Raw genomic sequence first — 25,577 nt, 5'->3', positions numbered from 1 at the left:
GGCCGTACAGGGACCCAGGTCACACTGTGGGCTCAGCAGCAGCGTGACCAGGAGGTACGGGGGCCCATGGCCGATATAGGGCCTGGCGGAACCTATGGAAGTCCTGGAATCTGCCAGCAACCTATGTCAAAATGGAAAAGCACAGTAGTGTGAGGAGACCTCAAAGTGGCACATGGCAGAGTGTAAGCAATGGGAGGCCGTACAGGGACCCAGGTCACACTGTGGGCTCAGCAGCAGCGTGACCAGGATGTACGGGGGCCCATGGCCGATATGGGGCCTGGCGGAACCTATGGAAGGCCTGGAATCTGCCAGCAACCTATGTCAAAATGGAAAAGCACAGTAGTGTAAGGAGACCTCAAAGTGGCACATGGCAGAGTGTAAGCAATGGGAGGCCGTACAGGGACCCAGGTCACACTGTGGGACCAGCAGCAGCGTGACCAGGAGGTACGGGGGCCCATGGCCGATATGGTGCCTGGCGGAACCTATGGAAGTCCTCTAATCTGCCAGCAACCTATGTCAAAATGGACAAACGCAGTAGTGTGAGGAGACCTCAAAGTGGCACATGGCAGAGTGTAAGCAATGGGAGGCCGTACAGGGACCCAGGTCACACTGTGGGCTCAGCAGCAGCGTGACCAGGAGGTACGGGGGCCCATGGCCGATATAGGGCCTGGCGGAACCTATGGAAGTCCTGGAATCTGCCAGCAACCTATGTCAAAATGGAAAAGCACAGTAGTGTGAGGAGACCTCAAAGTGGCACATGGCAGAGTGTAAGCAATGGGAGGCCGTACAGGGACCCAGGTCACACTGTGGGCTCAGCAGCAGCGTGACCAGGAGGTATGGGGGCCCATGGCCGATATGGGGCCTGGCGGAACCTATGGAAGGCCTGGAATCTGCCAGCAACCTATGTCAAAATGGAAAAGCACAGTAGTGTAAGGAGACCTCAAAGTGGCACATGGCAGAGTGTAAGCAATGGGAGGCCGTACAGGGACCCAGGTCACACTGTGGGACCAGCAGCAGCGTGACCAGGAGGTACGGGGGCCCATGGCCGATATGGGGCCTGGCGGAACCTATGGAAGTCCTCTAATCTGCCAGCAACCTATGTCAAAATGGACAAGCACAGTAGTGTGAGGAGACCTCAAAGTGGCACATGGCAGAGTGTAAGCAATGGGAGGCCGTACAGGGACCCAGGTCACACTGTGGGCCCAGCAGCAGCGTGACCAGGCGGTACGGGGGCCCATGGCCGATATGGGGCCTGGCGGAACCTATGGAAGTCCTGTAATCTGCCAGCAACCTATGTCAAAATGGAAAAGCACAGTAGTGTGAGGAGACCTCAAAGTGGCACATGGCAGAGTGTAAGCAATGGGAGGCCGTATAGGGACCCAGGTCACACTGTGGGACCAGCAGCAGCGTGACCAGGAGGTACGGGGGCCCATGGCCGATATGGGGCCTGGCGGAACCTATGGAAGTCCTCTAATCTGCCAGCAACCTATGTCAAAATGGACAAGCACAGTAGTGTGAGGAGACCTCAAAGTGGCACATGGCAGAGTGTAAGCAATGGGAGGCCGTACAGGGACCCAGGTCACACTGTGGGCTCAGCAGCAGCGTGACCAGGAGGTACGGGGGCCCATGGCCGATATGGGGCCTGGCGGAACCTATGGAAGTCCTCTAATCTGCCAGCAACCTATGTCAAAATGGACAAGCACAGTAGTGTGAGGAGACCTCAAAGTGGCACATGGCAGAGTGTAAGCTATGGGAGGCCGTACAGGGACCCAGGTCACACTGTGGGACCAGCAGCAGCGTGACCAGGAGGTACGGGGGCCCATGGCCGATATAGGGCCTGGCGGAACCTATGGAAGTCCTGGAATCTGCCAGCAACCTATGTCAAAATGGACAAGCACAGTAGTGTGAGGAGACCTCAAAGTGGCACATGGCAGAGTGTAAGCAATGGGAGGCCGTACAGGGACCCAGGTCACACTGTGGGCTCAGCAGCAGCGTGACCAGGAGGTACGGGGGCCCATGGCCGATATGGGGCCTGGCGGAACCTATGGAAGTCCTCTAATCTGCCAGCAACCTATGTCAAAATGGACAAGCACAGTAGTGTGAGGAGACCTCAAAGTGGCACATGGCAGAGTGTAAGCTATGGGAGGCCGTACAGGGACCCAGGTCACACTGTGGGCTCAGCAGCAGCGTGACCAGGAGGTACGGGGGCCCATGGCCGATATGGGGCCTGGCGGAACCTATGGAAGTCCTCTAATCTGCCAGCAACCTATGTCAAAATGGACAAGCACAGTAGTGTGAGGAGACCTCAAAGTGGCACATGGCAGAGTGTAAGCAATGGGAGGCCGTACAGGGACCCAGGTCACACTGTGGGACCAGCAGCAGCGTGACCAGGAGGTACGGGGGCCCATGGCCGATATGGGGCCTGGCGGAACCTATGGGAGGCCCGTAATCTGCCAGCACCCTATGACAAAATGGAACCCTGGGCTGGGGCAGGCAGAACCGCCGTATCTTTATCACGTTTTTCACAGGCCACCGAATGGCGACGCTGCATATGCTGACGCAACGCTGTAGTCCCAACATGGGCCCCCTGGCCACGCTTGACTTTCTGGCCACATAGTCGACATTAGGCTACGTTTACTTCCTCGGGCGGCTTGACGAAAACTTGCCACACCGCCGAGTAGGAAACTTTGCACCCGCTACTCCTCACTGGCTGACTGCTACTTCCTCCGTGCGCACCGGCACCACTACTGGCCGTGGTGGTAGGCTGCAGTGGAGCTGCTGCTCTACTCCGTGGCCGTTTGCCTCCACTGACACTGCTGCGACCCTGCTGCCTCCTGGCAGCAGAAATGGGAGGCCGTACAGGGACCCATGAGACACTCTGGACCTGGCAGCAGCATGAAGAAGCGGTATATAGGGGCCCATGGCAGATTAGGGGCCTGGCAGCAGCTATGTGAGGCCCGTAATCTGCCTGCACCCTATGTCAAAAAATTCAACACACCAGCAGTGTGAAGAGACCTGAAAGTGGCACATGGCAGCAGAGTGTGGCGATGGAAACAGCAGCAATGGGAGGCCGTACAGCGACCCATGAGAGACTCTAGACTTGTCAGCAGCATGAGGAGGCGGTATATAGGGGCCCATGGCAGATTAGGGGCCTGGCAGCAGCTATGTGAGGCCCGTAATCTGCCTGCACCCTATGTCAAAAAATTAAACACACCAGCAGTGTGAAGAGACCTGAAAGTGGCACATGGCAGCAGAGTGTGGCGATGGAGAAAGCAGCAATGGGAGGCCGTACAGGGACCCATGAGAGACTCTGGACCTGGCAGCAGCATGAGGAGGCGGTATATAGGGGCCTATGGCAGATTAGGGGCCTGGCAGCAGCTATGTGAGGCCCGTAATCTGCCTGCACCCTATGTCAAAAAATTAAACACAACTAAAGTGTGAAGAGACCTGAAAGTGGCACATGGCAGCAGAGTGTGGCGATGGAGACAGCAGCAATGGGAGGCCGTACAGGGACCCATGAGAGACTCTAGACTTGGCAGCAGCATGAGGAGGCGGTATATAGGGGCCCATGGCAGATTAGGGGCCTGGCAGCAGCTATGTGAGGCCCGTAATCTGCCTGCACCCTATGTCAAAAAATTAAACACACCAGCAGTGTGAAGAGACCTGAAAGTGGCACATGGCAGCAGAGTGTGGCGATGGAGACAGCAGCAATGGGAGGCCGTACAGGGACCCATGAGAGACTCTAGACTTGTCAGCAGCATGAGGAGGCGGTATATAGGGGCCCATGGCAGATTAGGGGCCTGGCAGCAGCTATGTGAGGCCCGTAATCTGCCTGCACCCTATGTCAAAAAATTAAACACACCAGCAGTGTGAAGAGACCTGAAAGTGGCACATGGCAGAGTGTGGCGATGGAAACAGCAGCAATGGGAGGCCGTACAGGGACCCATGAGAGACTCTGGACTTGGCAGCAGCATGAGGAGGCGGTATATAGGGGCCCATGGCAGATTAGGGGCCTGGCAGCAGCTATGTGAGGCCCGTAATCTGCCTGCACCCTATGTCAAAAAATTAAACACACCAGCAGTGTGAAGAGACCTGAAAGTGGCACATGGCAGCAGAGTGTGGCGATGGAGACAGCAGCAATGGGAGGCCGTACAGGGACCCATGAGAGACTCTAGACTTTTCAGCAGCATGAGGAGGCGGTATATAGGGGCCCATGGCAGATTAGGGGCCTGGCAGCAGCTATGTGAGGCCCGTAATCTGCCTGCACCCTATGTCAAAAAATTAAACACAACTAAAGTGTGAAGAGACCTGAAAGTGGCATATGGCAGCAGAGTGTGGCGATGGAGACAGCAGCAATGGGAGGCCGTACAGGGACCCATGAGAGACTCTAGACTTGGCAGCAGCATGAGGAGGCGGTATATAGGGGCCCATGGCAGATTAGGGGCCTGGCAGCAGCTATGTGAGGCCCGTAATCTGCCAGCACCCTATGTCAAAAAATTCAACACAACTAAAGTGTGAAGAGACCTGAAAGTGGCACATGGCAGCAGAGTGTGGCGATGGAGACAGCAGCAATGGGAGGCCGTACAGGGACCCATGAGAGACTCTGGACTTGGCAGCAGCATGAGGAGGCGGTATATAGGGGCCCATGGCAGATTAGGGGCCTGGCAGCAGCTATGTGAGGCCCGTAATCTGCCAGCACCCTATGTCAAAAAATTCAACACAACAGCAGTGTGAAGAGACCTGAATGTGGCACATGGCAGAGTGTCGCGATGGAGACAGCAGCAATGGGAGGCCGTACAGGGACCCATGAGAGACTCTGGACCTAGCAGCAGCATGAGGAGGCGGTATATAGGGGCCTATGGCAGATTAGGGGCCTGGCAGCAGCTATGGGAGGCCCGTAATCTGCCAGCACCCTATGTCAAAAAATTCAACACACCAGCAGTGTGTGAGGAGACCTGAAAGTGGCACATGGCAGAGTGTGGCGATGGAGACAGCAGCAATGGGAGGCCGTACAGGGACCCATGAGAGACTCTGGACCTAGCAGCAGCATGAGGAGGCGGTATATAGGGGCCTATGGCAGATTAGGGGCCTGGCAGCAGCTATAGGAGGCCCGTAATCTGCCAGCACCCTATGACAAGAAATGGAACACACCAGCAGTGTGTGAGGAGACCTGAAAGTGGCACATGGCAGGGGCATGATTCATGGCGGATTTAGTCAGTTGTGTCAGGAACTGGTGGTTTGAAATCCAGACTAATCCACGCCTGATTCATTTTCACAAACGTGAGTCTCTCCACACTTTGGGTGGACAGTCGTGTCCTCCGCGGAGTTACAATACCTCCTGCCGCACTAAACACGCGCTCCGATGCCACGCTACTAGCCGGGCATGACAGCCTTTCAAGGGCAAATTCAGCTAGTTGGGGCCAAAGGTCAAGTTTCGTTGCCCAGTAGTCAAGGGGATTGTCTACCTCGGTTGGCAGGGTGCTGTCCAAGTAGGCCCAAGCCTGTTGTTTGAGCTCCTGCTCCAGGTCCACCTGATGCTGCTGCTGCGGCTGGTTCGTAGTTTCCTCACTGTGCTGGTGAAGAAAGCTACTCATCATCGACTGCAGACTGAGGCAGCCGCTGCTGGTGGAGCTGCCACTGCTCCTACCACCCCACCCCTCCCCTGCTGCCATGGCAGCGGAACGCGAGCGCACAGGGCCCACAGTGTCTGAGGATGGACGTTGGCGCACAAAGGCAGAGACCAACTGACTACATAGGTGGTTTTTATAGTACGTAATTTTGGCCTCCCTCTCAGCAGGTGTGAAAAAGGCCACCATTTTGGAACGATAGCGAGGGTCCAACAAGGTGGACAGCCAAAAGTCATCCCTCTGTCTGATGGTTATTATTCGGCTGTCGCTACGCAAGCAACCGAGCATGCTATGGGCCATTTGCGCCAAGGAATGCGAGGGACTCCCTGCCTCCATCTCCACAGCATACTGCCACGGTGCGTCTGGGTCCTCTGTCTCCTCCTCCTCCTCCTCTACCAGATGCTCCTGCTCCTCCACTCCTGTCCGCTGAGTGGAAAAACCACCCATTTCACTCAATAATTCCTGAGCACAAATGTCCTCCTCTACCTCCTCCTCTTCTTCCTGTCCTGGCCCCACAGGGGTCATGTGGCGTTGAGATCTGTGCGCCACGTCTACCGCACCCTGACCAGCCATTGTTAACAGCATTTGTTCCAGGACGTGCAACAGAGGAATGACGTCGTTCATCCCATAGTCCTGCCGACTCACGAATAGCGTGGCCTCCTCAAAGGGCCTGAGCAAGCGGCAGGTGTCACGCATGAGCTGCCAATGGCTGACATCGAAGTTACACAGGGGAGTACCTTTATCCGCTTGTAACATCAGGAAATCGGTGATGGCCTTTCGCTGTTCGTAAAGGCGGTCTAACATGTGTAGGGTTGAATTCCACCTTGTTGCAACGTCGCAGATCAGGCGATGCTGTGGAATTCCGTTCTGCCGCTGCAGCTCAAGGAGGGTGTGCTTTGCGGTGTAGGAATGGCTGAAATGCATGCAAAGTTTACGTGACATTTTAAGGATGTCTTGCAGTGGGATGGTGGATTTTAGGAACCGCTTGACAACCAGATTGAACACGTGAGCCATGCATGGCGCATGGCACAACCTTCCTTGACGCAGAGCAGACACCATGTTCTTTCCGTTGTCGGTCAACATGGTTCCGATTTTCAGTTTGCGCGGAGACAGCCATCTGTCGATTTCTCTGTTCATTACACTCAGAAGTTCCTCCCCTGTGTGACTACGTTCGCCAAGGCATACCAGGTGCAGCACAGCGTGACACCGTTGCGCCCTGCACATGTGATATGCCGGTCGAGTAATGGGACTTGGCACGGGGGTGGCGGCTGAGGACACGGCGGAAGAAGAGGTGGTAGAGGCGGACATCTTTGCTGGACCAAGGACGTGCAAACGTGGAGGCAAAAGCGTCGTGACCTGTCCAAGTTGCTGGTGCGGCTGTGCCAGCACCACGTTCACCCAGTGGGCTGTAAATGACATGTACTGTCCTTGACCGTCGGCGCTGCCGTGCGCTTTGGCAGAGACCGACATGCTCAAAGACTGGCCCACCATCTCTTCTACATGTGAATGCAGGGCTGGCACTGCCTTTTTGGCGAAGAAATGACGGCTTGGCACTCTCCACCGCGGCTCGGCACAAGCCATCATTTCTCGGAAAGGTGCTGAGTCCACCAGTTGGAAAGGGAGGGACTGCAGCACCAGCAACTTGGACAGGAGGACGTTCAGCTTCTGCACCGTCGGGTGCGTGCTCGCAAACTGTTGTCTCTTGGAAACGGATTCCAAGAAAGACTGCTGACGGAATCCGTGAAGAGGAGTAGCAGGAGAAGGAGCATCTGAACGAGCGGAAGATGCCAACGAGTGACAACTCCCCTCAGCAGAGGTGTTGGAGCCTTGACTGGCTGATAGAGGGCGATTGACGTCGGGTGACGGAGCAAGTAACGGAGCGGGTGATGGAGCGGGGGCTGGGGCGGGCAGAACCGCCGTATCTTTATCACGGTTTTCCCAGGCCACCAAATGGTGATGCTGCATATGCTGCCGCAACGCTGTAGTCCCAACATGGGCCCCCTGGCCACGCTTGACTTTCTGGCCACATAGTCGACATACGGCTACGTTTACTTCCTCGGGCGGCTTGACAAAAAATTGCCACACCGCCGAGTAGGAAACTTTGCCCCCGATACTCCTCACTGGCTGACTGCTGCTTCCCCCGTGCACACCGGCACCACTACTGGCCGTGGTGGTAGGCTGCAGCGGAGCTGGTGCTCTACTCCGTGGCCGTTTGGCTCCACTGACACTGCTGCGACCCTGCTGCTGTCTCCTGGGCAACCCACCGACTGTTTCGCTCGCTGCCAAGCTGCCACCCTCTTCTCCTGATGATGCGGAAGAAATTGCCTGATGACGACGAGGTTGCCAAGTGCGATCAACCTCCTCATCATCAAGTAGGGTCTCCGCCTCACTACTAGCCCCCTCGGCTGCGTCTGGGTCAGGAGACAGACCTGTCTTTAGACCGGCTACCGAGCCATTCTCCTCGCCACTACTTCTTCGCCTGGCTGCTGAAAAGGCGGATGTCTCCCCCCGTTCCTGACCGCCCTCTGTTAGCTCTTCCTCACTGTACAGTGGGGCTGAGCCCACAGCATGCGATACTTCGCTTGGTGAGGGAACACCAAAGGACAGGGGCAGGTAGAGGACATGTGATTTCAGTGGGCTTGGTCCCGGGCCATGCCAACTAACGGTTGTGTCTGACGTACCCACCGACCGTTGGCTGTAGGTGTCAGAGGTGACCTGGGAAGAGGAAGACGACCGAGCCAACCAATCGACGACGGCAGGGTTGTCGGTGGAGACACGACCACTGGATGACACCGGGAGCACTGGCCTCTGGCTGCGAATAGTGCTGCCTCGACCCCTTCCTCTGCTGCCACGTCTGCTCGCTCCTCAAACATTGCCTCCTCTGCCACTCCTCTGCATGTTGTCTGACATACTCTTTAATTCAACGATTCTGTGTCCCTGAGTAACAATTCTGTGTCCCTCAGTAACAATTCTGTGTCCCTCAGTAACAATTCTGTGTCTGTCTCTGAGTAACAATTCTGTGGCCCTAAGTAACGGTTCTGTGGCCCTCAGTAACAATTCTGTGTCCCTCAGTAACGATTCTGTGTCTGTCCCTGAGTAACAATTATGTGGCCCTAAGTAACGGTTCTGTGGCCCTCAGTAACAATTCTGTGTCCCTGATTAACGTTTATGTGGCCCTAAGTAACAGTTCTGTGGCCCTCAGTAACAATTCTGTGTCCTTGAGTAACAATTCTGTGTCTGTCCGAGTAACAATTCTGTGGCCCTAAGTAACAGTTCTGTGGCCCTCAGTAACAATTCTGTGTCCCTGAGTAACATTTCTGTGGCCCTAAGTAACAGTTCTGTGGCCCTCAGTAACAATTCTGTGTCCCTGAGTAACAATTCTGTGGCCCTAAGTAACAGTTCTGTGGCCCTCAGTAACAATTCTGTGTCCCTGAGTAACAATTCTGTGGCCCTAAGTAACGGTTCTGTGGCCCTCAGTAACAATTCTGTGTCCCTGAGTAACAATTCTGTGTCTGTCCGAGTAACAATTCTGTGGCCCTAAGTAACAGTTCTGTGGCCCTCAGTAACAATTCAGTGTCCCTGAGTAACAATTCTGTGGCCCTAAGTAACGGTTCTGTGGCCCTCAGTAACAATTCTGTGTCCCTGAGTAACAATTCTGTGGCCCTAAGTAACGGTTCTGTGGCCCTCCGTAACAATTCTGTGTCCCTGAGTAACAATTCTGTGTCTGTCCGAGTAACAATTCTGTGGCCCTAAGTAACAGTTCTGTGGCCCTCAGTAACAATTCTGTGTCCCTAATTAACGGTTCTGTGGCCCTCAGTAACAATTCTGTGGCCCTCAGTAACAATTCTGTGTCTGTCCGAGTAACAATTCTGTGGCCCTAAGTAACAGTTCTGTGGCCCTCAGTAACAATTCTGTGTCCCTGAGTAACAATTCTGTGTCTGTCCGAGTAACAATTCTGTGGCCCTAAGTAACAGTTCTGTGGCCCTCAGTAACAATTCTGTGTCCCTGAGTAACATTTCTGTGGCCCTAAGTAACAGTTCTGTGGCCCTCAGTAACAATTCTGTGTCCCTGAGTAACAATTCTGTGTCTGTCCGAGTAACAATTCTGTGGCCCTAAGTAACAGTTCTGTGGCCCTCAGTAACAATTCAGTGTCCCTGAGTAACAATTCTGTGGCCCTAAGTAACGGTTCTGTGGCCCTCAGTAACAATTCTGTGTCCCTGAGTAACAATTCTGTGGCCCTAAGTAACGGTTCTGTGGCCCTCCGTAACAATTCTGTGTCCCTGAGTAACAATTCTGTGTCTGTCCGAGTAACAATTCTGTGGCCCTAAGTAACAGTTCTGTGGCCCTCAGTAACAATTCTGTGTCCCTAAGTAACAAATCTGTGGCCCTAATTAACGGTTCTGTGGCCCTCAGTAACAATTCTGTGTCCCTAAGTAACAATTCTGTGGCCCTAAGTAACGGTTCTGTGGCCCTCAGTAACAATTCTGTGTCCCTTAGTAACAACTCTGTGGCCCTAAGTAACGGTTCTGTGGCCCTCAGTAACAATTCTGTGTCCCTGATTAACGTTTCTGTGGCCCTAAGTAACGGTTCTGTGGCCCTCAGTAACAGTTCTGTGTCCCTCAAGAAACAATTCTGTGTCTGTCCGTGAGTAACAATTCTGTGGCCCTAAGTAACGGTTCTGTGGCCCTCAGTAACAATTCTGTGTCCCTGAGTAACAATTCTGTGGCCCTAAGTAACGGTTCTGTGGCCCTCAGTAACAATTCTGTGTCCCTGAGTAACGTTTCTGTGGCCCTAAGTAACGGTTCTGTGGCCCTCAGTAACAATTCTGTGTCCCTGAGTAACAATTCTGTGTCTGTCCCTGAGTAACAATTCTGTGGCCCTAAGTAACGGTTCTGTGGCCCTCAGTAACAATTCTGTGTCCCTGAGTAACAATTCTGTGGCCCTAAGTAACAGTTCTGTGGCCCTCAGTAACAATTCTGTGTCCCTGAGTAACAATTCTGTGGCCCTAAGTAACGGTTCTGTGGCCCTCAGTAACAATTCTGTGTCCCTGAGTAACAATTCTGTGTCTGTCCGAGTAACAATTATGTGGCCCTAAGTAACAGTTCTGTGGCCCTCAGTAACAATTCAGTGTCCCTGAGTAACAATTCTGTGGCCCTAAGTAACAGTTCTGTGGCCCTCAGTAACAATTCTGTGTCCCTGAGTAACAATTCTGTGGCCCTAAGTAACGGTTCTGTGGCCCTCAGTAACAATTCTGTGTCCCTGAGTAACAATTCTGTGTCTGTCCGAGTAACAATTCTGTGGCCCTAAGTAACAGTTCTGTGGCCCTCAGTAACAATTCTGTGTCCCTAAGTAACAAATCTGTGGCCCTAATTAACGGTTCTGTGGCCCTCATTAAAAATTCTGTGTCCCTAAGTAACAATTCTGTGGCCCTAAGTAACGGTTCTGTGGCCCTCAGTAACAATTCTGTGTCCCTTAGTAACAATTCTGTGGCCCTAAGTAACGGTTCTGTGGCCCTCAGTAACAATTCTGTGTCCCTCAGTAACAATTCTGTGTCTGTCCCTGATTAACGTTTACGTGGCCCTAAGTAACGGTTCTGTGGCCCTCAGTAACAATTCTGTGTCCCTGATTAACGTTTCTGTGGCCCTAAGTAACTGTTCTGTGGCCCTCAGTAACAATTCTGTGTCCCTCAAGAAACAATTCTGTGTCTGTCCGTGAGTAACAATTCTGTGGCCCTCAGTAACAATTCTGTGTCCCTGATTAACGTTTATGTGGTCCTAAGTAATGGTTCTGTGGCCCTCAGTAACAATTCTGTGTCCCTGATTAACGTTTCTGTGGCCCTAAGTAACGGTTCTGTGGCCCTCAGTAACAATTCTGTGTCCCTCAGTAACAATTCTGTGTCTGTCCCTGAGTAACAATTCTGTGGCCCTAAGTAACGGTTCTGTGGCCCTCAGTAACAATTCTGTGTCCCTGATTAACTTTTATGTGGCCCTAAGTAACGGTTCTGTGGCCCTCAGTAACAATTCTGTGTCCCTGATTAACGATTCTGTGGCCCTCAGTAACAATTCTGTGTCCCTCAGTAACAATTCTGTGTCTGTCCCTCAGTAACAATTCTGTGGCCCTAAGTAACGGTTCTGTGGCCCTCAGTAACAATTCTGTGTCCCTGATTAACGTTTATGTGGCCCTAAGTAACGGTTCTGTGGCCCTCAGTAACAATTCTGTGTCCCTGATTAACGTTTCTGTGGCCCTAAGTAACGTTTCTGTGGCCTTAAGTAACGGTTCTGTGGCCCTCAGTAACAATTCTGTGTCCCTCAGTAACAATTCTGTGTCTGTCCCTGAGTAACAATTCTGTGGCCCTAAGTAACAATTCTGTGTCCCTCAGTAACAATTCTGTGTCTGTCCCTGAGTAACAATTCTGTGGCCCTAAGTAACGGTTCTGTGGCCCTCAGTAACAATTCTGTGTCCCTGATTAACTTTTATGTGGCCCTAAGTAACGGTTCTGTGGCCCTCAGTAACAATTCTGTGTCCCTGATTAACGTTTCTGTGGCCCTCAGTAACAATTCTGTGTCCCTCAGTAACAATTCTGTGTCTGTCCCTGAGTAACAATTCTGAGGCCCTAAGTAACGGTTCTGTGGCCCTCAGTAACAATTCTGTGTCCCTGAGTAACAATTCTGTGGCCCTAAGTAACGGTTCTGTGGCCCTCAGTAACAATTCTGTGTCCCTGAGTAAAAATTCTGTGGCCCTAAGTAACGGTTGTGGCCCTCAGTAACAATTCTGTGTCCCTCAGTAACAATTCTGTGTCTGTCCCTGAGTAACAATTATGTAGCCCTAAGTTATGGTTATGTGGCCCTCAGTAACAATTCTGTGTCCCTGAGTAACGTTTCTGTGGCCCTAAGTAACGGTTCTGTGGCCCTCAGTAACAATTCTGTGTCCATGAGTAACAATTCTGTGTCTGTCCCTGAGTAACAATTCTGTGGCCCTAAGTAACGGTTCTGTGGCCCTCAGTAACAATTCTGTGTCCCTGAGTAACGTTTCTGTGGCCCTAAGTAACAATTCTGTGGCCCTCAGTAACAATTCTGTGTCTGTCCCTGAGTAACAATTCTGTGGCCCTAATAACGTTTCTGTGGCCCTAAGTAACAATTCTCTGGCACTCAGTAACAATTCTGTCTGTCCCTGAGTAACAATTCTGTTGCCCTAACTAACGTTTCTGTGGCCCTAAGTAACAATTCTGTCCTTCCCTGAGTAACAATTCTGTGGCCCTAAGTAACAATTCTGTGGCCCTCAGTAACAATTCTGTCCTTCCCTGAGTAACAATTCTGTGGCCCTAAGTAACAATTCTGTGGCCCTCAGTAACAATTCTGTGTCTGTCCCTGAGTAACAATTCTGTGGCCCTAACTAACGTTTCTGTGGCCCTAAGTAACAGTTCTGTGTCCCTCAGTAACAATTCTGTGTCTGTCCCTGAGTAACAATTCTGTGGCCCTAACTAACGTTTCTGTGGCCCTCAGTAACAGTTCTGTGGCCCTCAGTAACAATTCTGTGTCTGTCCCTGAGTAACAATTCTGTGGCCCTAACTAACGTTTCTGTGGCCCTAAGTAACAATTCTCTGGCACTCAGTAACAATTCTGTCTGTCCCTGAGTAACAATTCTGTGGCCCTAACTAGCGTTTCTTTGGCCCTAAGTAACGATTCTGTGGCCCTCATTAACAATTCTGTGTCCCTGAGTAATGGTTCTCTGTCCCTAAGTAACGTTTCTCTGTCCCCAAGTAACGTTTCTGTGGCCCTAACTCTGTCCCTAATACAGAGCGGTCTGCCTCTGTTGAATGACTGGAGGCAAATGAAGAATTCTAAAATGGCCGCTATTTATAGCTCGACCATTACACAGTGCTGGCTGGCTGGCTGCTGATTGGCTAATGCGATCACGTCATTAAGGAATGCATTATGGGTCAGCGCGCCTTGTCTGCGCGTCTTCCCAGACATCCCCGCTCCGTCGCCGCACATGTCCGCCGCCATTTTAGGAAAAATTTCGATTCGAAATTTACGAAATTTACGAAAATTTTCCAATATTCGACTCGAATTCCACTTCGCCTACTTCGATTCGCTCATCTCTAATTATTATTATTATACAGTATTTATATAGCGCCAAAGGGTATGCTCAGCGCTGTACAGTAGCGGGGGGGGCAGAACATGAGACAAGACAGTAACAATACAATACACAAGGGGTTCAAGGGCCCTGCTCTTTCGAGCTTACAATCTAGGACATGAGAAAATAAGGAGAGAAACCAGTTGACTCATGTCTGGTACAATTCTAGGCATGTACCATAGCTCCAACATGTCGGCTCCAGGTTTGTTAAGCACCATTAGGGAGGGTACCCAACATATTCAACAAGGTACGATTGAAACGCTCAGGGAGAGCATCACCCTCTGGATGATAAGGCGTGCTTCGGCTCTTGTCCATGTTAAGCAATGTTAACAGCTCTTTAATTAGGCGACTTTCAAAGTCCCGTCCCTGGTCAGAGTGAAGTCGATTTGGCAGTCCAGAATGAACAAAAAACTTCTCCCACAACACTTTGGCCACAGTTACTGCTTTTTGATCTTTGGTGGGATAGGCTTGAGCATATCGAGTGTAGTGACCAGTCACAATCAAAACATTTCCCACACCACTGCTGTCATTATCAATACACAAAAAGTCCATGCACACTAAATCCATTGGACCAGAACTTTTCAAGTGTTCCATAGGAGCAGCTTGAGTAGGCAGCGTTTTCCGTTGCAGACATCTCACACAACGGCAGCAATAGTCCACAACAGCTTCCCTCGTTCGTGGCCAAAAGAAACGGTCTCGGATTAATCCATGTTTTTTCAACTCCTAGATGCCCATGTTGGTCATGCAAACTTCTCAAAACAGATTTTCTGTAGACTTGAGGGAGCACTAGCTGTCTCCTTCCAGGATGATCATGGAACAAATGTACCTGTAAGGGACCGCCCGGCGGTACTACTAGCACTCCACTGAATAGGCGTCCCCAGCGCACGGAGTCTAAGTCCCAGGGTGCTTGTTCACCAGGGCCCCTGATGGTGGGGATGGACTTGGAGCTCCCTGAGACCAGGTCGTGACTACCGGGTGCGTCCGTCAGTGGTAGTAGTATGCGCAAGGGGCTCCCACGGGGAAGAGTCTGATGTGAGGAGGTCAGAAGACCCCACTGCACGGGATGGATGGATGGATGAGCAGGGTCAGACGGGCCGGGTCGGTAACAGAGAGGGCGGCAAGGTACAAGGCAGCGGGCATAGAATGGTCGGGTCACACGCCAGGTCAGCAACAGCAGGTCAAATCCAATAGGGGGCATTCAGGAGAGAGGTCAGGCAAAGCAAGGGTCAGAACAGGCGAAAACAGCAAGGTCAGGTTCAATCCGGGTCAATAACTTACAGGGTACAGGTTCACAGGATTCAGAATGCAGGAAAGACCAGAAGGCACTGAATGACAGCTCAGGGTCGTTTAAATATCCCGCCCTGCGCTGCCATTGGTGCCCAGCGGGCGGCCGCGGCTTCTACTGCGCATGCGCGAACTCGAACGCCGCGGCCGGCCCGGAACCAGTGCTCGAGTCCCTGCGCCGGGCGGCATACTGCGCCTGCGCCGGGACCAACGCGGCGGGGATCGAGGGGATCCCTGACATTACCCTATACAAAAGTCCATTGAATATTTTGAGTTCATCCCATTCCTTCAGATAGTAGCTACTCTGCTCAGGTAGGAATTTTCTCATGTAATTAGGATGTTTGTGGAAAACAGACTCTCTAACATGTCTGATTACTGGATCCCTCATTTGTAGAAGAATCATATCTTTCTTTTGCAGCTGGATGTTTTCTGGTATCCCTAGAGCAGTGGGGCAGCAATACATGTCTGGGATACACTCTTCACCAGCTCCCAATGAGTCAACAACTCGTACGTCAGAGAAAACAATATTGTCTCCTTGTACAGCAGCTGTAGCACAGTAGGCAGCCACAGCAGGCCCAGGTACTTCCTCCCATTCACTTTCTTCTAAGTTCATTGGCAATCCAGGACGCATGGAGAGAGCATCAGCCCCAATATTTTTGGGTCCTGGCTTGTACTTGAGAGTGAATTGGTAATTAGACAAGGCAGCAAGCCACCTATGACCAGTGGCATCCAGCTTGGCTGTAGTCAAGACATAAGTGAGGGGGTTATTATCAGTTCTCACCTCAAACTGAGCCCCATACAAGTAATCATGCAGCTTTTCAACAATAGCCCACTTCAGGGCAAGAAATTCCAGTTTGTGAACAGGAAAATTAGTTTCTGCTGGGTTTAGACTGTGACTGATATAAGCAACAGGCCTTAGACCTCCTGGGTACTCCTGATGGAGGACTCCACCTAACCCATCATAGCTGGCATCTACATGCAGAACGTATGGCTTTTGTGGGTCTACATAAGCCAACACTGGTGCTTCTGTAAGGCTTTTTTTAAGCTGTAGAAAAGTTTCCTCACAAGCAGAAGTTCACCTCTCACTGAAAGGAGTTTTGCTGGTTGTGTCAATACCAGGTGTCTCTTTAAGCAAGTCATTAAGAGGCCGATCAGTCTTGGAATAGTCTCTAATGAAGCGGCGATAATAGCCACAAAACCCCAAGAAGGACCTCAGTTCTGTCAGATTTGTGGGACAGGGCCAGGTTACCACAGCCTCCACTTTAGCAGGATCAGTTGCTACCCCTTCTGCAGATACGATGTGGCCCACAAAGTTTACTGAAGAATGGGCAAACTTACATTTGTAAGACCTTCTCTCCTCAAACGATCAAGCACTTTAAATAGTCTCTGATCATGCTCCTCCAGGGTAGAGCCAAAAACAATTATGTCATCTAGGTAGACAATACATTGAGTGGGACAAAGGTCTCCCAGTGTCCGATCCATTAGATGCTGGAAGGTTGCAGGTGCACCACTAATTCCCTGAGGCATTCTAGCAAACTGGAAAACCCCAGGGGGCAAATAAAAGCTGTCTTTTCTTGATCTTCCTCACTCATTGGTACTTGGTAATACCCGGATCTTAAGTCCATTACTGTGAACCATTTGCTGCCTTGCAGGGCATCAAGAGCTTCCTCAATGTGAGGTAACGTGTATTAATCTGGAACCGTTCGCTGATTTAGAGTCCTGTAATCAACACATATTCGCACTCCATCATTTTTCTTTCTGACCATCACTATTGGGGATGCATATGGGCTTTTAGACTCAACAATGATGTTTTGATCTTTCATTTTGTGCAAGCACTCTTGAACATCATCCAGATCTTTAGGAGGTATGCGCCTGGATCTTTCTCTAAAGGGGGTGCTATCTGTTAGGCAAATACTGCGTTAAATACTTTTAGCACACCCAACATCCATGTCATCAGTAGAGAAAACGTCATTGTATTCCATTAGCTGCTCTTCTAGTGCTTGTTTGTGCTCTGCAGGACTATCAGCATCATTCAGGTGAAAGTCTAATTTGGTTTCTTTCCCCTCGACCTTGGCAGGGTAAGAGCTAATGGTCTCCACTGGGTAACAATAGGCTACCTCCTGCCAGGCTGGTATTATAACTGGGTATGTGGTAACATTCCAAACAGTAACAGCATCCACTCTTGGACATTTTAAATGATAGTACGAGAAAGGAAAGACTATCTCCCAGCCATTCTTTGCAGCCTCTTTCAGATCAGTCTCTAGCAGGAAAAAGCTACCGTTTGCACCCGGTGAAATTTCCACATAAACCTGCAACACTCTCACTCCCCCGGCTGGAAGCTCTATGGGATGCCATGGATTCCCCACACATCCTCCAGGAAGATCAGGAGCAAAAGTTTGGCAGATATTTTGAAGTTCTGGAGCAACAGGCAGTGAAGGTAGAGGAGTATCCTGTTGTGGCTGAAGAAATCTTATGAAAGCAGCCTCAACGGCTTCAACATTGGAACCCACAATCATAGGAGCAGACTTGCTACCCCCGGGTGAAGGGCTCACATAGGCAATGACTTTAAGTGGGGGATCCTCATCAGCTGTCACACCAGGAATGCGAAGCTCAACTTCTAAACAACCATCCATAAAAACAGGATTTTCTCCCACACCATAAACAGGTATAGTGTCCATAGGTTTCAATGGGAGGTGGCTTAAGTGTTGCTGATAGAAGGGTCTGTAGATAATAGTCACCTGAGAGCCGGTGTCAAACAGAGCAGTATTGGGTATATCATTAACAAACTGAAAGTACATCTGCGGCCTACTCCAGGCAGTTTAGTGAACATTTGTTTTCTTGATTTTCTCTGTTTTCTTTTATACATTTTTCCAGCTTTACTATGAATTTCAGAACTATCAGCAATCTGTAGACACTGATGAACTGTGTGGCCTGTTTGTCCACAGCGGAAACATTCAATGTGGAAGAGAGGCTTATCAATGGAGGTTTTATCAGCAGATAGAGCTCTAGGCTGTGGAAGTCTACCAACTTCTTTGTTTTTAGCAACAGTCTCATTTTTGTGCTCACCCCAAGAACTCTGATGAACTTTGCTTTTAGAAGGGGTACTAAAAAGGATATCAGCCTCCTGTTTCTTTACTACACTCATAGTTTCAGTAAAGTAAAGTTTCTCTCTCTCAAAACAACTCTTAGGGCCGGTGACATTGGGTGATGCGGCAGAAGCCCCTTTATGATTTGAGCAGTCCTTAATTTATCAACATCTGCAGGAGAGATAACCTTTTCAGTGAGCAATCTTCCTAGAAGCACTTCTAGCCTCCTCACAAACACAGAAACATCCTCTCCCTCTCTATGCTTTGTCTGTTTACAATCAGCAATCTGCATCTGATCCGGGTCACGGTGCCGTCCATAAGCATCTGTCAAAATATCAATATATTCTTGAGCACTGGTACTCACATGTGTGTCCTTGTAAGCTCTGACAATAATGGATGCTGGTGGTCTTAAGCTTTCCATGATGCGCTGTTTTTCTTTTCCTCTGTGCATATCCATTCCTCTATCACTTGTGCAAAATCTTTCCACACTTCAAAGCTTTCTTCACCAGCAGGGACAGGTAGCACTCCGGAAAAAGCCTTTCATTTGCGGTAAGAATCAGCATGTAAATTCTAAGCAATGACTTCAGTGACTCAATATTTGTTTCCTGCATGGTGGCTGTAGCAGGCGACATTTCAGACTCTCCTGATGAAGTCGTTGTGTTCAATGGTTCACACTTTACAGGCAGGGCTGGTAACTCTCTCCTTACTGGAGGTGAAATCACTGGAAATACTACAGCACAACCAATTGCTTCAGCCCCTTTGGGATTTATGCAGAAGGGCCCTTTATCTGGATTTAAATCCACCTCACTGAGACAAAGATAATGGGTATACAGTTCACAACTCTCATCCTCTTCTCTTTTATCCACAAGAGTGGCATACTACAAGGTTTTATTTGCTTTTAGTGCCTCCTGCAGTCTGTGGGAACTCACAGTGATAGGCACATATGAAATGGCAAATGTCCTTTCAGGTGGCAGTCCCTCTTCTAGGGCTCACTGCCTCACAGCTTCTGTTAATAACAATGACATGGTAGTTCCTTAATGTCCTGATCCAAGATAGCTCTCAGCAGTGCCTCCAAATGTAGTGCTATTTGTACACTCTTTGCGGCTACTGGGGTATGATGGTGTCACCTGTATAGTATTTAGGAGCAGAAACCTTATAATCTGTGTGATCAGGACAAGATCTCTAACAAGCACTAGCGCCTCCACTCAATTGGGGCTTGTGGATAACAAGTGAAATCCCAACTGAGAAATGTATCATCCACATAGACAGTAATCCACACAGCATTGTATATGAAAGTCCATGTATTGGAGAAATCACATTCAGTGACCATCCAACATAAAGTATCTTCCACACAGGAACATTAAAGCATTAACAGTCTTTTCTGCATGTCTCAGTGAGGGGAGGCTGCAACACTTACAGTCTGAGTTATCTCTCCCCCAGGAAATCCACACTTCCCTCTTTTTCACAAGTCTCTCTCTGATGACCTCATCCTCAATGCCCAGAGAGCATAGCAGCCATATTGGAAAAGGGCAAAACAAACACTGCATAATAGAAGTATACACTGGAAAATGGGCAAAGAAATTATCACATCACTACACGTGATGTGTAGTATGTAACACGGTGTTATGTCCCAATTTCATAGCCATAGATGCCTCCACTCCCATTTTCTATCCCTGCATAACTGCCTGTATATATATAATTCCTAACTCTGATGTCAGATTTCATCCTGCCTCTTCTTTCCAGACCTTCTTAAATCTTTTTAGGAACTCCGTAGTTGATTCCATACTGCTCTGCTTACAAGCAACTGCTGTAGCTAGTGACTGCTTATCTTTCCACAACTTCTGCATTTCTGCAGCCAACTCCTTCCACATCTGTTTCTGTCCTACGAACGTTCTCACTCATATTCCACAGTCAGTCCAAACGGCTCATGAAGCTCATAAATAGCAGCACGTTGGTCCAATCTCAACCTGATTCCATATTATATCCCAAAATTCCATCGATGATTATCTTCATGTCCTGTTGTGAACATTGTTGTCTCTGCGTTGCTCTTTTCAAGTAGTTTATGGCAGCAGTGGGGTTTTTCCGAGGATCAGGACAACCCTTTATAATGTCGTTAACATCATTAATTTCCATTTGCTTGATCACCACATCATTTCCCACAATGATGTAAGGGTAAGCTTAAGTGGCTCCATCGTCTTCTGCTTCTTTTCTGGACCTCAAATAATACCAAATTCTTCTGAATTATTTTGCTCCTGCTGACTCACCTCTACATCTCCTTTTGAATCTTGATACGTCCCTCTCCTGTACTGTCTGCTCTTTTACCATGGATGTCTGTCCGCCTCATTTCAATGGATTTCTTACTACCTTTCATTTTTTTTCTTGGTCCTGGGCAGCAGAGCAGCCAGTTTGCTGCATCTGGTCTAATGTCCTTCCCAATGTATTTTTTTTTTCTTTCCACTCTTTATTCATTTCACACATTGATAAACTTCAACCTGACCTGAAGAATCTTCCACATCACCACAGATCACTGCCAAATGGCCTCTTTCATCAGTGTGAGACGGTGGGGGCTGGGACAGAGTGTAATGCATTTCTCCTCCAAGACAACAAATAATCCTCATCCTTAGTGAGCTGAGGATACAGCTGAATATAATCAGGAAGCGCAGTGGCAGGCGTCAAAGAAGTGGCAAAAAAAGGATTATTACTGTGTTTAGCTACTGGGGCAGAAGGGATTGGTGTCGGGCGCTTATATCCTGGGGCATACTTCAACCAATTCAATGCTCCCCCTTTCATATCCCACTCAGGATCTGGACCAAAATAGGGAAAGGCAGTTTCATCCCCTAAACATATCCCCTTTATTATATCCATGTGAAAATCATCATTGTCCCCATCTCTGGGAAAAGGACTGGCACTCCCCATGGTTGAACTCCACCCCACCAAGCTGTCCACTCACGGGACAACATAACAATCCCAAGGTGACAAATACTCTTTACATGTCTCATTAGCTGATAGTTGGGATTTTTCTAGAGCTGATCCGTCTTCCTTAGTAAATTTCTTTAACAGGTTTTCTTCCTCTGAATACTTTACACGGTGGCTCCGGAGGGTCTGGGTACTTCCCCTTACCTTGGGAGTTTCCCATCATCACTGCAAAGCAAAGAAGCAATATTATGTGAGCTGGCCTATGTGTTTCACTCCCAGTGATGACTCTTTGTGCCGGGTGAAGCTGGACTGAACTCACGTAGAGCTCCAACAAAATTCTTCTCAACTGCACAAGTGCTTCAAGGCTGAAAATCACCTGGACAGGTACACCCTATTGTGACTCCTTCAGACTGTCACCATGCTTTCACCTATCCCAGGCCAATGGAGAAATCTCCTCACTGAGTAGATGGGGCATCTCACAGTCCTACAGAGACTTAGAATACATCAACTGAACAGTTTCTCTAGTTACAAGCGTACATAATCACTGAACACACTGCTCTGTATGATTGTATGGAGGACATACACACATTTCTTATACATCAACCTAGGTTCTGTTTAACCCCGCGAGCTCCCAAAGCTCCAGCAGACAATTGCTTGTGCTACCGCAGCACAGAGGCTTGGTGGAGATAGGGGGCGATCAGGGCAAAGGAAGACAAAAAATGCTCACTTACCTCCGATGGCCGATCCTATCCCACTTCTGACAGGAACATCAATTTATGCCGGCCTCCTCCTCCATACAAACATCCAGTTCAAAGTACTTTGGGAATAATACAAGTCAGACATCTGGATGTGTGATGCAAAATGTGACTTCTTTATTATTCATCAAGCTTTAATAATAAATGATAACCCGGCATATATCAGGCGTTTTCCATAAATCACCAATCAGAATACAGAATTTTCAGTAAACTACTCCATGTTGCGTCATAACAAAAATACAACAGGATAGTGACTTCTGATTTCTATAAACAAGAAATGTGTGCATAGATACCAGCATTCACATCCCACGGGAACATCTTGTATGTACAACAAACCAGTTAGTAGGCACAAAGCAAAAGTGAGTGAACTATTAACCCTTTCATATAGTAGGTGGAGCGAATTACTATGATACTTAGCGCCATCTAAAGGCCAGATAGGTTTTTTTTGCTTTAAATCAATGGTTGGTTTAATCCTGAGGTTTTTTTTAATTTATGTCCTTCAATGTCTACTGTACTCATAAATGTAGGAGTGTGATCTCCGTTATTTGTATGACACCATCCCTGACATAGTACACTAATAATATGTTGGGTGGAGAGACAAGCATGTGTCCAGCCGTGACACCAAAATGCCTCAATTAGGAAAAACAGTTCCATACCACATTATGGCCACTAGATGGAGCCAATGATCATAGGAAATCACTGTATGAAAAGACCAACATGTGACATGGCTGAATGAATGCTGGTCATATTAGTTCATCTATTCTCTAAGTGGGGCGGTATCTATTGGGCCAATCCCTTTTACAAACCACACATAATATCGCCCTTCAAAGTGAGAACAAAAACAGTTTCCACAAAATCAAAGAGTAGAAATATTTTCCGGTGGATCCCCTCTACCCAGACCCCATATGTAGACATAGAACAACAAGCTGTGTTCCCTCTCATGCCGCACTCCTCCAACCACCCAAACCCACACAGAAGCCAAGGGAAATAATGAGAGGAAAGTTCCCCCCTAGTTTGGGGCGGAGTTCTCCTTCCCTCCTGTTGGGGGATGGGAGAAGGATCGACTGAAGAAAGAGAGACACTTCGGGGTCACCACTGTTCTGTAGAGCCTTGAAATGAAGGACATCAACTTCAGAAGTTCTTGTTGTCTGTGTAAAGTTCCCCGATAACGAGATCTGGGCACTCCCGGCTTCTAGCTCTGTAACCCGCTATATCATTATCAGAAAACGCAACTCCGACACCCAAGAAGGGCTGAAGTTGTGTCCTTCATTTCCAGGATCTACTGACCACTCTGCACCCCGACATTTACTGCACTTCATCCATGTCTTTGGGGGCCTCTCATCTCCTTATGAACTGTTTCTTCCATGATGAAGATCAGCCATGGAGTATATCTGAGGTGTATATCAGGGTGTGCTTCTTCCCCACATGAGAGCTGGGATGTCCAGCAACATTCATCTAGAAGACATTTCCCGCACTCAAGGCACTAATACACCTCCAGGGTTGTGTGGGACCCCTGATGTACAGGAAGACAAGACTTCAGTGAGGAACATTTCCCTCACTCAGGACAGGAAAGTGGCTTCTCCCCTGTGTGACATCTCTGATGTCTGGAAAGATGGGACTTCCGTGAAAAACATTTCCCACACTCAGGACAGGAATACGGCTTCTCACCTGTGTGACATCTCTGATGTCTGGAAAGATGGGACTTCCGTGAAAAACATTTCCTGCACTCAGGACAGGAATACGGCTTCTCCCCCGTATGATATCTCTGATGTGTGTGAAGATGGGACTTCAATGAAAAACATTTCCCACACTCAGGACAGGAATACAGCTTCTCCCCCGTATGAGATCTCTGATGTGTGTAAAGATGGGACTTAGCTGAAAAACATTTCCCACACTCAGGACAGGAATATGGCTTTTCCCCCGTATGAGATCTCTGATGTGTGTTCAGATGGGACTTCACTAAAAAACATTTCCCACACTCAGGACAGGAATACGACTTCTCCCCCGTATGAGATCTCTGATGTGCGTTAAGACTGGTCTTAAATGAAAAACATTTCCCGCACTCAGGACAGGAATACGGCTTCTCCCCTGTGTGAGATCTCTGATGCTTGGAAAGACTGGACTTCTGTGAAAAACATTTCCCACACTCAGAACAGGAATATGGCTTCTCCCCCGTGTGAGATCTCTGATGTGTCTGAAGATAGGACTTGTCTGAAAAACATTTTCTGCACTCAGAACAGGTATACAGCTTTTCCCCCATGTGAGATCTCTGATGTTTGTATAGATGGGACTTGTCTGAAAAACATTTCCCACACTCAGGACAGGAATATGGCTTCTCCCCTGTGTGAGATCTCTGGTGTGTGTAAAGATTGTACTTCCTTGAAAAACACTTCCCACACTCAGGACAGGAATATGGCTTCTCCCCCGTGTGAGATCTCTGATGTCTGTAAAGCTGGGACTTCACTGAAAAACATTTTCCACACTCAGGACAGGAATATTGCTTTTCCCCTGTGTGAGATCTCTGATGTATGTGAAGATTGGACTTTTCTGAAAAACATTTTGCACATTCAGGACAGGAATACGGCTTTTCCCCTGTGTGAGATCTCTGATGTCTATAAAAATTGGACATATGTGAAAAACAGTTTCCACACTCAGGACAGGAATACGGCTTCTGCCCCATGTGAGATCTTTTATGCACATTAAGACCATGTTTAGAACGGAAACCCTTCCCGCACTCAGTACAGGATAAGTTCTTCCCTGTTGGAAGGCCGGCCCGGTCCCGCACAGTCTGAGGTTCCTCAGGATACGAGGAATCCGATGGTCCATCTACACTGGGTGGTGCCGGATGGACATTGGAGGGAGCCGGGTTTTCTCCTGGACTATACTGTGTGATGTCCTCATCTTCTACTTTCCAGTCTGGAGACAAAGTGAGACAATCCTCGGAGGTTTTCCTCATCTCCCGGCCATGGACTAAAATACAAAGACAAAGAGGATTACTAGACAGGAGATGATTGGTTCCCCCAAACCAGGACTCCGCCCACATCAGGCAGCTTGGTCTCTGAGGAGCTTACAATTCCACCCTCAAGGGAACTAGGAAATGGCTCCTCTGATCTCCTACCAGGTCATTTCTTTATTCATGGACCTTAATCAGAGAGTGAGGAAACAACCAGAACTGTCTTTTATAGGAGGGACAGTGATGAGGGGATTATAGGACGAGGGTCCCCACCCCCTCTATCACTCATTGCCATCTTCTCCGTGTTTTCCTATGTTAATATATAACAGTGGGTAGATAGAGAGCAGAAGTCAGGAGTATGTAATGTATAAAATGGAGTATATAGTGCAGGGGTTAGGAGTATGTAATGTAATCGTGCTGGAGCGATTGTGGCCTAAAACCAAATCCCACCAAGCATTCACCCAATATAAACCTGCTTTTCTAACATACACTTCCTCCCTTCAAACTGCCAAACAAGCCTACTTTGTCACTCTCATTAATACCTTCTCTTCGAGTCCTCATCGGCTCTTCTCTACCTTTAACTCTCTACTTTCTCCACCCCCATCGCCACCCAGCGCCTCATTCACTGCCCACGAGATTGCACTCCACTTCCGAAACAAGATTGATGCAATTCATAGGGACATCGCCACTACACAGACATCCATCCCACTTAGTATCCCTCACACCATACCTCCCTCAACACTGTCCTCCTTTGACCCCGCTATACTGAAGAGGTCACTAAGGTTTTATCAGAAGCCGAACTCACCACCTGCCCCCTGGA

General features: G+C 49.1%; 1 protein-coding gene across 1 annotated transcript in view; it reads right to left on the bottom strand.

The window, feature by feature from the left end:
- The window catches only part of LOC149441884 (uncharacterized), a 47,659-nt gene extending 22,746 nt beyond the window's left edge, over positions 1 to 24,913 (bottom strand). The window contains exon 1 of the mRNA XM_089656795.1: positions 23,547 to 24,913. Within this exon, the coding sequence (XP_089512921.1) occupies positions 23,547 to 24,847 (1,301 nt within the window). The 5' untranslated portion in view covers positions 24,848 to 24,913. The remainder of the gene's footprint in view (positions 1 to 23,546) is intronic.
- Between the last annotated feature and the right edge of the window lie 664 nt (positions 24,914 to 25,577).

This window comes from Staurois parvus, unplaced genomic scaffold (assembly GCF_062004578.1).
Source record: "Staurois parvus isolate SC_StPar_1 unplaced genomic scaffold, SC_StPar_1.0 ptg000940l, whole genome shotgun sequence".
NCBI lineage: Eukaryota > Metazoa > Chordata > Amphibia > Anura > Ranidae > Staurois > Staurois parvus.
Note: the sequence above shows the minus strand (reverse complement) of the source record. Positions and strands in the feature narration are given on the sequence as shown.